General features: G+C 35.5%; 1 protein-coding gene across 1 annotated transcript in view; it reads right to left on the bottom strand.

Annotated features, from left to right (window-relative positions):
• The window catches only part of LOC107708771 (hormonally up-regulated neu tumor-associated kinase homolog A-like), a 16,767-nt gene extending 12,359 nt beyond the window's left edge, over nt 1–4,408 (bottom strand). The window contains exons 1-2 of the mRNA XM_016513079.1: nt 4,193–4,408; nt 2,164–2,456 (exon numbers count right to left, since the gene is read on the bottom strand). Coding sequence (XP_016368565.1) covers nt 2,164–2,456; nt 4,193–4,408 — 509 coding nt within the window. The remainder of the gene's footprint in view (nt 1–2,163; nt 2,457–4,192) is intronic.
• Nucleotides 4,409–13,672: the final 9,264 nt, after the last annotated feature.

Genomic DNA, 13,672 nt, shown 5'->3' with positions numbered 1-13,672 from the left:
ACCCTGCTCTAATCCGTTAACATGGGTGCGGAAAAAATACGCACCACATACTCACTGCAAACTGAGTATGTGTGAAACAGGCGTAACACGATGGCCTGCTCCGTTATCACGTCACTGGCCATTGGCAGGTTTGGCAAAAAGTTAGTTTTAGGCCCTGTGTACATATATATAAGCACCCATATGGGTCCAGCTGAAAGGGGAACTCAGATCACCTCACTTCATGTGTGGAAATACATGACCAGCCAAGAACCTCTAGCAGCACACAAAATGTAATGAAAAATGTGAATTAAGAGGGGTTTTGTATTAAAGAACAGAGCTACGAGACTTATTGTTGGTGATATCACAGCTTGGTGGTCCTGGATGTTCAGTCATTCTGCCAAGTTTTACTTTTACACTCTCCCCTCTCTTTTTTCTTTTATCTTACTCCCGCCTTCTCCCTTTCTTTCCACTTCATAATAAACACTCACACTCACTTTGACGACCGCACACTCCTCACATTTAATATGAAATTGTATGAAAAGCCTATAAAAATATCATAGCCCTCAAAGTTATTTTCATTTCTCTCCATTTTTACTGACATGGCTGACATCTCAAAGCCCAATGGGCGGCCTCATGTTCTTCAGCTCACACACACATACAGACGCTGTCCCTAAAATGTCCAAATTACAAAGAAAAGTTGAATAACTATTTTAAATCTGCCCGTATTAAAGTTCTCTGACAGACATGACGTGTATTAGGGGAAAACTGGACCGCTGTCCAGCAGTTTGACTGGGTTTTTGGGGTATTATTAATGTGTGTCGTACAGAGAGGTTAGTAGAGACAGACTCAAAGAGTGAGTGTTTGTGGAGCCAGTTGATAAATAGTTTGATTTGGGTTGATTAATGCCATTCGAAGTGAATGAACTTTTGAACTGAAATGGACATGAACCCACACGCTCCCTTCGTTACCATAGGGACTGTATATGTTGACTAACCCCGCGGGTAGTCAAGTGCGTGTGTATGTGCGTGTAGGCTGATGAACATCTTTGATCCTTGACATACTCTAATAAAGGCCCTTTACTGAGGGGATTGTGCGTGACACAGACCTCAGCGTTATGAAGCTTCATCCTGGGACTCCATTAGTAAGGAAGTCAGTGAATGATGTGTTAACCATAGTGGCTCTGGCTGATGATGTCATGAGAAGCTAATGGCATTCCCACTCTTGCCTCAATTAGGCTTCACTGCCAGACCAAAGAACTACACACACACACACACAAACATTAACGAGGACACACCTTAGACTTCTATTGTTTTTATATTATATAATAAATTTTTATATTCATACATTAATCTAACTATACTACTACAGACTAACTATAACCTACCCCTAAAGAACATAAGCTGTTGTTAAATGTATTATATCAATTTAAAAAATGCATTTATATTATCGAGAAAATTATAAGAATATACAATTATATAAAAATCCAAAATTAAAAATATTAACAAATAAATCAAATTTAATTTGAAATGAGTTTTTAAAAATATTGTTTATTATAATCCTTATTATTAATAATTACTTGTATTAATAATCTTTAATGTATTAAATTTAAGTAAACCCACACTCACTTTTTTATAATTCTTATATTGTTTTTATTTTCAATATTTTTTATATTTACATGTTAATCTAATTATAAATACTACAGACTAACTATAATATAAGACAAAAAAAAATTATTAATTTTTTTATAACATTTTAAATATATAAATCAATTATATAACATTCTAAAAATTAAAACCATTAATATTTTTTCTTATTATTAATATAAGACGCTAAAGAGAAATAATTTTATATTAGTAATATTTAATAGTTTTTATTTATTCATTGGATTTTTTTCCCTCAAAAACTCCCCAGACTAACGGCAAATAAATCAACACACATATACTTGCTCTTTGATTTCATCCATTTTCACACACACTTCTCTCTATCTATGACACATGGCACTTCATTATTTTAAGGCTCTTATAACTAGAATCCGCTATACAGCTTAGCACCCTCTCAGCGTTTTCCTTTCTTTTTTTCCTAGTGCTACCCCACTTTCCCTACATCCCTTACAAACTATATGATCTCAACACTTCATTTTTGTGGGTCCAATTGTGTCATTGTGCAAGAATTTCCACTCATTACCTGTGAACTATCCCATAGCGGTGCAGGTGTTCCACTGCAGACAGTATCTGGCGGGTGTACCTGCGGACCTCTCTCTCCTCCAGCCGTTTGCGTTCACAGATTCGATCCATAAGGTCTCCTCCTCCACACAGCTCCATGGCCATGTAGTAGCAGTTCTCCGTCTCCAACGTCTCCAGCAGCAAGACGATGTTGGGGTGGCGGATCAGCTGGTGAATCCGGGGTTCACGCTTCATGTTTTTTAAAACGTATGAATCCTGACGAGCCTTTTTCTTATCTATCACCTTGATCGCCACCTGACAGACAGCGAGAGAAACAGTGTCATTATCTGTCATTTTAGTATCAACTTTGTCTCAGATGTTTCTCTTAAAATTTATTAGAAGAAATTAAGATATACAGTAAGTTGGAAGAGCCATAAAATTAAATCTGAGAAGTGGATGACTTTATTTACTCTTTTTAATCAATCTTTATTAATCTCATTGCTGTCTAGGAGAAAAAAATAATTCAAAAGATCTCACTTGATTTTTATTTTCTATGGGACATTTTTCCTGTCTATAGTAAATAGAAAATGTCTATAGTATTTGGTATATTATATCAAAACTTAGTGATTTAGTTTAGTTTGCTGTGTTTAATGGCAGAGCTGTAGCATGGCACAAAACTACAGCTCAAAATCCCTCTCTTTAACTCCATGATAATCATTTACATTCTCAAATACTAGGACTGAGCTGGGGGTGATGTGTGCTTATGTATCACCACAGCAACCTGTTCAAGAAAACAGAGTGGTCAGGAAGGGCTCAGTGATGTGTATAAGAGCTGGTAACATACACACGCACACAGGCCGCAATTACTGACCCATGAAAGCTCAGGTCACCACAGTGAGAAGAGGAGGACTCTCTCTCTCTCTCTCTCTCTCTCTCTCTCTGTCTCTGTCTCTGTCTGTCTGTCTGTCTGTCATGATGAACCCAGAGGTTTTCCAATTTCCCCAGAACATTTCTAGGCATCTAATAGATATTCTATAATGATACTGACATAAAAGATAATGGGGAAAAAATAATTAATTAAAGATATTAACAAATGTATTGAATTTAATTTAAACTGAGTTTTTAAATTATTATTTTTAATATAATTAATATTTTAATATAATTATTAGGTTTAATATTAATAATAATTGTATTGATTTATAAACATTACTTATTAAATCCAAAATAATTTATTAAATCCAAAATGTATCCCCAAACTATAACTAAGTAAACTCACACACATACTCAATTTTTTAGGCATCTTATAAAAGATACTCTGTATTGATATTGGCAATATAATGTATGTATTCATAAATAAATAAATAAATACTAATACATTTTTTAATAAATAAATACATAAATAAATAATGTAATTTATATGTAAACAAAAATGTATGCACACAATATAATCATATGCAATTACAGTCACATGATTTATCTAAAATACCATGACAAAATTTAACCATGCTTTTTCACTCATCTTCCAATAACACTGGAGTAGGCACATGTGAAACGATAACTGTAAAGTACAATTTCTGCAGGCTCTAAATGCAAATCACTGAAACAATGACAATCATACCATTACAAATCATTACAAACTATTACAAACAAAGACATCTGTTATAACTTAGTCACCAGTGAAGTCTGCAGAGTAAATACACACTATTTAGTATGCTAAAAAATCATCAGATCTATTACACGACCAAAACGAATACCGAAACTCTACTGAGTGACAAAACATCAACAGCCAACGCACAATTCATGATCACCCCCAAACATAAAATGCCTTTTATAATAATTAATGTCTCTAAGAGTGTGAGAGTGTTCGTGTGAATGGATTATTACTGCGGTGCGTGTCAGAGATTAGGCAAGACCGGAGTCGCTATGAAAGCTGAGAGAGCGAGACAGCATGAAAAATGGATGACAGCCCTTCAGCGCACCGATGACTGACACCCTTAGTGTGTGACACTGTGCCTTTGATTGACAGGCGTCTGCGTGCAAGAGACTGTTACCTTCTCTCCTGTACTGATGTGCATGCCCAGCATAACCTTGGCGAATGAGCCCTTGTTGATCATTTTGCCCACCAGGTAGCTGCCCACACGCTTAGTGTGAGGAAAGTTTTGGAGCAGGTCACGGGGCACTTTTCCAAAGCAGGGAGTTGCCGCCTGCTCCAGCTCCCCTGAATCTGTCATGCTCCCATCCAGAGATGACTTCAACACAGCCGGCATGATGCCAGTGATGCCCGTCTGCTAGCAGATCCACAGGACGACACAGAGGATGGAGGAAGACAGGTTGGCGAGAGAGGAAGGGCATGTGTGAGGGAGGCCGGTCTCATTGGTTCTTCTTTTGCTGTTGGTGTTTGTCTGTCTTGTCAAGAAGGAGAATATCCAGTCTTCGCTCCTCTCATGTGTTTTTCTATAGTCCAGATGCTGATCCACAATCACATGCTGTGTGTTGGGACCATGTTTCTGTCTTTTACTTGTCTCTAGCCTCAGATCTACCTCGCTTTATCTGTCTTTTTCATCTCGACTGTCTCTTTTCTGTCCAATGGAAGGTTCTTCTGTCACTCTGGTTAGTTCATGCACCCTTGTCTTTGTGTGTGTGTGTGTGTGTGTGTGCTGGTAGATAATTAACTGTATCTGGTCTCAGGTTGATGCTGTGAGCCTAACGTAGTGAGAGGACACACTACACCGTAATGACCCCCCACCTACACGCACACACACACACACACACAGAACATAAACTGGAAAAAAAAAAAACAGTTGCGAAAAATGATGTTACAAAGTCCTAAAATATACTATAAGCACACAAGCATGGTTTTTACTTTATTTACTTCTATACTTCTACTCACTTTATATGATCAAGTGAGTAGGAGTAGACTTTCTATGATAAATATAATATAATAATTAGTGTGATTAATCGCATCCAAAATAGTTTTTGTTTATATATGTGTGTACTGTGTATATTTATTATGTATATATAAATACAGACACATACAGTATATATTTTGAAAATATTTACATGTATTTACAAGCATATATTTATATTCATATAATTTGTATTATATATATATATATAATTAATATATAAAAATTAAATTTTTCTTACATATATACATGCATGTGTGTGCATGGGCATTTATATATACATAATAAATATACACAGTAAACACACATATATTATGTAAACAAAATCTTTTATTTTGGATGTGATTCATCGTGATTAATCATTTGACAGGTTTAAATATTAAATACAATATAATATATATTTCCTTTTTTATATTTTTTTATATATTTTCTTCTGTCAAATTAATTATTTTCCTTTATTTTTATGAGAAACATAACATTTAAAGATGACTTATTATATTACTCTTTTTTTATAAAAAAAAGCATTTTAATTACATTTTGTATGTGTGTTATTTGTATGTTTTAGTCCATAGTATTAAATTAATAAATAAATATGAAAAAATATATTTAAAAAAACAAGTTTAAACAACAATTAAATAAATATACAGTATGACACATGCAGCACATTTTTTAGATACCTGTCAAAACATTTTTACAGCGTAGAATTTTTTTTTTTTTTTTCACACTTTATCAGCCAACATCTTTTTATGTACAATAATTTTCATATATTGTTAGAATAACATTCTTTTTGTAGGAGCTTGTCTCTCAAAGGTCCAGTAATATATTTCTTGGATATCATCAACAAAGACTAATATCCTCTACCACACTAGAAATTAAATCATGAAGAAAATAAACACCCCATTAATCACACAGTCTCATATTGCCCAATAATAATCTTGGGATATAAGTAAGATGTCTAAAACCTCTTGAATGAGGCTGTCAGATTTCATTGGATAATAATGTCATGCTGTAATGAGGGGTTTGTCAATGTGACCATCACTTGAGATCCTGCTATGACAATGAGGAAGAAACAGCCATATTGATATTAATATCATAAATGGCTTTAGAAAGGGAAGTACACATCTATGTGATTGGTTTTGGCCTTGGACCAGAGTGTGTTAGTAGAGGTCTGTGTGCTTGAATGAGAGGCTATTGTTGGATAAGTGTGTGGTTGGGGTCAGGTTTCTTTATTTCTTATTCGCTCACTCCATTCATCCACCGGAGAGGGAGATGAACTGAGCAGCAAGGGGCTGGAATCTGAGACCACCATACTACACACACACACACACACACACACACACACACAGTCATATATACATTGCAGCACAGTAAAAATCTCTCCTTCGTATCTACTCTATCCACTCTGAGAAAACAAAGAGAGACCCTAAAGCTGTGTGCATGTGCCTCAAAGGTTTTACATCCATGGTTCAAAGCAGGTCATGACAACAAGACACAGACGTTCAGAACAGAACGCCTTGCGTTCACCCCCAAAATATGTGTTCCAGCCTCGAGGCTTTGGCAAAACACTGCGCGGTCAAATTAATAGTGCTGAAAACCTCCGTCCATTTCTATATATGTCTTGTAGGACTTTTACTCTTGTTGCAGCTAGTTAAATTCGCTTACTAGTATATCTTGTTAACCTGGGCACACAATTTATTTGTATTCTTTTTAATAATATATTGTGTCTCTTTAAAATTATATATCTGTAGTTTGGCCCAGCAGTAGTGAAATATAGTTGACACCTTGTGCTGTTCTGTATAGACATTGGGGGATTCTAAAAAGTCAGTGAGCATGGCAAAACGAGGCATGAGAGTTGCGGGAAAAAAAATTCTGATTCACAGACTGAGAAAATGGAGTGAGAGGTGAGATCGACACAGAACGGGACATGTAGGACAGTCTGGACTTGTTCCTGTCCACTGTCCAATGAAGAGGTGTTTAATGAGAACTCAGGGAGAGAAAAAGAGACAGCGAGAGAGTGAAGGAGACAGCAAACCTGAGAAATTGAATGTGAAGTGTAAGGTAGAATGAAAGAGGAGTTTGGAATTTAAAACTGGTTTTGGCATTAAATATTCATCTTCCTCAGGTTTGGAAGAGCAGTAGTTTCTTTCCAAAGCACATTGAAACACTCAGCAAGAGGTACGAACCCCAGAAGGAAATGTAGCTCACACCCGAGACCCACACAACACACACACACACACACACACACACACACACAGTCATATATACATTGCAGCACAGTAAAAATCTCTCCTTCGTATCTACTCTATCCACTCTGAGAAAACAAAGAGAGACCCTAAAGCTGTGTGCATGTGCCTCAAAGGTTTTACATCCATGGTTCAAAGCAGGTCATGACAACAAGACACAGACGTTCAGAACAGAACGCCTTGCGTTCACCCCCAAAATATGTGTTCCAGCCTCGAGGCTTTGGCAAAACACTGCGCGGTCAAATTAATAGTGCTGAAAACCTCCGTCCATTTCCTGCTCTGTAAGAAACCAATCCCCAGCAATCCATTAAAGCATATCTTAACACTAAATAACCTTTTAAAAGACAGATTTTAATTTTTATAATAAATAATATGTTTGTTAAATAATATTATATTATTTATCATATATTATAAATATTTATTTATTTAGTATAAAATATTTATTAATATATAAACAAATGATAATTTACTGATAATTTATAATTTATTTATTATTATTAGAAGATAATTATCAGCTTATCTGTATCAGACAGAATACTAATCTGTGCATTAGCCCCAAAAATACAGACATTTCTTAAAATATCTCCCAAAGAAAACAAGAAATATATACAGTTTTATGTAGAAACAAAAATAACAACATAAGAAAAATGATTAAACGGTGAATTTTAATTTTTGGGTGAACAATTCCTTTAAGCTTGCATAAAGCATACAGCATGTTCTGTCAACAACATGTCAGCCTTGATCAGAATGAACAAGTACTAACAGTTGTGAAGACTGCCCTCTTGTGGCCGAAGAAGCACAGAATTATACATTATATATTATGAAATATATAAAAGTAAATAATAAATAATTTATTAGTTTTTTTTTCATATTATGCTAAATCCCTAAAAACTGGGGCTAGTCACACATTTTTCTCCTGTAAATATAAATAAATAAATTATGTGTGTGTGTGTGTGTGTTTCTATGAATCCTATATGATATGGATACCATCAGCAAATTTGTTTAATATTTCATTTCATGCCTGACTCAAATACAAAGTTCTAATCATATAACATCCTGATGAAGACTTAATTTAATAAACAACACCTTCATTGACTGCCAGCATCACAGCTTGTTTAGAGGCCTAGTGCTGTCAACAGAACACTCCGCAAGAAAGACAAGGAAAGCAAATAAAACTGAGGAACAGAGACAGAGATTTGCCTGTCTGCAAGCTTGTAGATGGGATCGACTTTAAACCATAATTGCATTGAAAATGCTTCAACACAGCTAATAAAGACCTGCTGCGCGCGCGCACACACACACACACACACACACACACACACACAAAGCGTAACATGGGGCAGGGTGATGACAGCAGTGAAGTGAAGCAGTCATTTCCTGAGCACCATGGCCAGATGTCTCACACACTACGTCTCAGAAATCCCGCTCACACACACACTGGTGTGTAATAAGTCAGACATTTAGTTCTCATTAATACCAATACAAGGGTCACTCAGACACAGCTGCTCGGCAAAACTTCATTACGACGTCCCGCTAAAGGGCGAACCGCACTATTTGTGGACAGAGTTGGGTAAAATAACAGAATGATGTTTTAGTGGGTGTTCTGAGTGGTGCGTGTGTGTCTGCATGTGATCCAGCGAGTGGCTTAATTACTGTGTGCTAACGAAAAGCTGTGTGTGAGTTTGTGAGCAACTCAAATTACTTTTGGTACTTAAGTACTTTTAAAAGCAAGTACTTCTGTACTTTTACTTAAGTAAAAATCTGTCTTTACAACTTTTACTTGTAATGGAGTAATATTTGACTAGCAGTATCTGTACTTTCACTCAAGTAATGGAGTTGAGTACTTTGTCCGCCTCTGGATATAGATGTAGATATAGATATAGAACATAGCTTTCTTTTGATTATAAACATGAGCGCTAGCGAACCTTTGTTTGAGTAACCATTTTTTCTGTTTTAATAAATACTGAAACATTTTTATTTTTATATTTTATTCTAGTTCATTTGTTCCTATACTTTTATTGCATGTTTTTATTCCTTTTCTGGATGTCACTTGTCCTAATATAAAACTAGGCTTAGTATCTCATGGTTTCTAACGTCTAAACAGGTCAAAAATGAATCAAACAGCACAAAAGAGTTTATAAAGAGCACAAAAAACGTACAAATTCATTGTTGTTTGGATTGGAACTGCACCGTAGTCCTGTAACATAAATCATTTGACACAATTCATTTCGTGGTGACTGTAAAACTCGCGCTAAAACAAGCCATTGCTGAATTAGCTCTTTCTTTAATGATTCACACTCTGAACAACAGATAAAAATACAGCTTTTAAGTTTCTCTAGGAAATCATTCTAAAAGGGCAAACTTAGAACAAGAAAGGGGGTTTTGTTCTGTGCTTTTCATTAATTGCACATGCAAAAAAAAAACTGTGTTTATACCCCTCATGCCTTGTTTCATGGCCATTCTGTCACTGATTAGCAGCAAGCTGCGACAAAAACATTCTTCATGCAAAAAACCTTCCCAAAAAATTACTTCCATGACATCCATCTCTCCATAAACGTCCCTGACTGTAAATTCACAATTATTTGACTCTCTCTGCCTCATTTTGAACACAATTTTTTTTTTTTACCACAATACCAGTGATTTCCTGCTCATATGGTCATCCATGCACCCAAAGTCAACAGCAGAGAGACCGTACAGCATAATGGATGTGTTTTATGGAAAGGGTGTTATATTAAGTTTAATAGCAGTGTGTGGTGGGCTAATGGCTGCCTTTGGCTTCCCTCCTGAAAATAGAACTGAGGGTGGGTTTGGAGGGATTCCTCTGTATGTGGATGTCCGAGTGAGAGAGACATGTATATGGACAGTTCTAGATATAGATCATGCGGACAGATTGTAAAAGTGTGCGTGACACATGAAAACTGAATGGAATGAATGAAAGGAAAAAGACCATTTAAAAAGTTCCATTTGTACCATTTAGCTGCTTGCACACACCTTTATATTGCAGAATAAATGTTCACCTCTCTAAATGTTTGGCAGTAGTTTAGTAATCCGAGCGTTTATCCATCTTGTAACCTGTGATCTGATGTTTACGCGATTTTGGCTTTGGGGTTTGAATGTGTGAATGGTCGATAATGGCCTATAATATATTGTAGCCCACTCTTAATTTAGAGGAAGTTTTAAAGGCGCATGAAGGCAAAGCAGTAAAATATTCCCCTGCACTGTGCTGAGCAACGCCTCTATCAACCTCCATCCCACCCTCCATTTAGAAAAACTTGCTTATTTTAAGAAAAAAATTTAAATGCTCTTCTGAATGATTGACTCTTCTATCTATCTTCTTCAGCCCATTTCTCCGTCTCTTTGCCTAGCTCCCTTTGTTTTCTTTCTTTAACTAACCTGCATCATTTTATCAGAAGTGGCCTGAAATGAAGTGCTAAGTGTCGGGTTTTATTGAAAGGAAACAGATTGGAACAACACGTGTGTTTTCTCAGGCCTGTAAAGACTCCTCTGCTCCTCAGGCCAAATTCTTACTTATGAATTACAACCTGTGTACTGATGAGTCCTCACTACAGACTCATACCTGCTGAGAGAGAGTACTAGAGCAAGAGAGATGAGAGATGGCTTGAAACGTACTGTTAATGAGCGTGCATGCATGCACGTGTGGTTGTGGGTTGCTGAAATCATTAATGCATTGTGGTGTTAACAAAAATCTGGACTTAATTTGGCAAGATTTGTGCCGTTTTAAAGTACATATTAAATGTGTTGCCAAACTTAACAGCAGTCATGCAAGCGGCCGTCTGCTCCACTGAACAAAAGATTCCTGCTAATCTGTCATTAACTGTAAATGAGTGTATGAAATTTTGTGAGAATGCCTTTCGCTGCAGGCACAGAAAAGTGTGTATAAAGATGTGTTTAGATTCCATATGTAAGCATATAAATACATAGAAAAGAAATATTACGTTTTTATTTAATAAGAAAGGGATTGATGAGTGATATAACATTAAAATATACATTGTTATTTCCTCACGGTTTTGTTCACATTTAAATTTAAAACCTAACAAACTTTTTTTTTCTCCAGAAATCCTGCTTATGCCGTCTTCTCCTAAAATAAGTGCCACTAGGTTTAATATTTTGTAATATAATGCAAATACATTCAAATATTTTTATGCGTATCCAAATATGTTTTTGAAGCCTCTATATGCAGTATGCGTTTAACAATTATGCAGTTGGTAAATCAATATAAATATTAAATACAACAACTACATAATGATAATAATATTACAACCACATGTACTGTATTATAACCATATTTGAATTATAATTAATAATAATACGCATATATTTGTTATTTATTTATTTTCAGATAAAACTAAACTTGCTGCAAAATGTTTTGTGTATATTTGTATTTTTTTTAATTGCCCTTAAACATGTGTTTTGTGTGTATGTTTAAATGCAGTGCCTTATAAACTCCTCTGTTCCCAGTCTTTCTTCTTTTTTCGAGCACATGGTTTCAAGATACGGTCGGCCATGCCACATCAAACCTGAACTCAGCAGCTGGCCGTGTGTGATGGTTGCCAAGGAACCAGTATTTAATAAAGTCATCGGGTCTAAGATGGGAAAGAAACCGCAGCTCAACTCGAAGCATGAGAAATCGACGAATGCCACCCCCACATCCGCATTCGCTTTTCTCTCACTCTCACTCAGTGAACACTGTGCTGCTGCTGTAAACACATCTATAAGAGAAGTACCATGACACTGCACTGCCAACCTCTGCCAATAATTCAGGATGGGAAATGCTTCATTTAGATAGAACAAACATGAGAGATATGTTCATTTAGCTCTGCTTTACAGTTTATGTATGTGTGTGTGAGTGAGTTTTCACTGTTTGATATTTCTGTGTGTTATGTTGTTAATGGCACACCTTGTTTGCCAGGCAGAAACAGCCAATTAAAAGTAACTTGTGTTAAACTGGGTCCATTTTCAGTGGTATGCCTCCAGGACCCACAAAAACAATCTTCAATGTGTGAGTGTGTGTCTGTGTGGGATGGGGATTTACACCTTACTAATGATGTGTGAGTTTAATACTCGTAGCTGTTTTCAGCTTCACATGCAACAGGTTAACACCTTCAGTGCCACAGCTGGTGAACAGAATGTACACTCTGAATTGTGTTTTTACACTATAACAAATGTTATAACAAATATGAGCAGTAAATCTGCAAATTTTATCGCTATTCGTTATTATAGATCAGAAAACTAACCCGTCATTTTTAGCAATTTTTTAGTACTGTTTTGTTGTTTGAGTTCTATAACTAAAGAATATATTTTGAGATCAACAGCTTCTTATGTGATTTATGTGACAAGAGTATTGAGACTGATGCATGATGGGATACAAAATATATCTACTAAAAACTTTTTTATTTTATTTGCTAAACATGCCATCTTCTTTGATATAGTTTTTAGGCCTTTCTTGACATATTCAGAAATGCATTCGGATCATTTCCGTATGACAGTTTATTCAGAAATTTTCAAAGAATAAAAGCTTGGGGGAATGAACTTTCACATTTCACAACTCCAAAATATTTTTTTTACATTTTGAAATTTATATTGAATATTCTATCATCATTTAGTCATGCTCACATAGTCAGACATAATTTTTTTTATTTTGTTGCAAAATGTAACTATATTATTGCCTAGCTCTTTATTTAAATCTTGATATGCAAGTATGTTTAACTCTATCCGCATACAAACATTATATTTACATACTATATACTACATAGCATATCGCAACTTCTTGAATGCTTGCATGGACGCAAAATGCAAACTATATTATCAGCAACCTCTGATCTACTAAATGTGACTAAGGCATGGCGATACGAAGATATTATAAACATCAACATCATGATTTTCTGTAAAGATGATTTGTATTGTAAAAAGCGTTATACAGTACAAATAAACTTGACTATTAAATACACAACTGAAGGAACTGAAAGAATATAATTACCTGCTGCATGAATATAAAAAAATAACAAAATATATGAAAAATTTAGCAAAGTAGTAAATTGGATAAAAGTCAGTATTATTAATGTATATAACACTTATTTATAAACAGTTCAAATTATATCTGTTCTATTTTCAGATTCTGTTTAGGAAGGAAGGAAGGTAAATTCTGTTATTGGAATCAGGTCACTGATTAAATACAATGAGGTTAAATGGAGTAAGACTGGCTGCGAGGAACATCGTTAGCACATTGGCATGACGGATTCCAGTAATTAGGGGGTGTGGCTTCACATCACCAATCACCCTGCTGTGTTTGGTGCTTCCTGCTGATTTACAATGTGCAGAGTTCACACTGCACGATTTTCAAACTCGTCGGATCGCCGTTGTT

This window comes from Sinocyclocheilus rhinocerous, unplaced genomic scaffold, assembly GCF_001515625.1.
Source record: "Sinocyclocheilus rhinocerous isolate Xijiao unplaced genomic scaffold, SAMN03320098_v1.1 scaffold1406, whole genome shotgun sequence".
NCBI classification, from domain to species: Eukaryota; Metazoa; Chordata; class Actinopteri; order Cypriniformes; family Cyprinidae; genus Sinocyclocheilus; species Sinocyclocheilus rhinocerous.
Note: the sequence above shows the minus strand (reverse complement) of the source record. Positions and strands in the feature narration are given on the sequence as shown.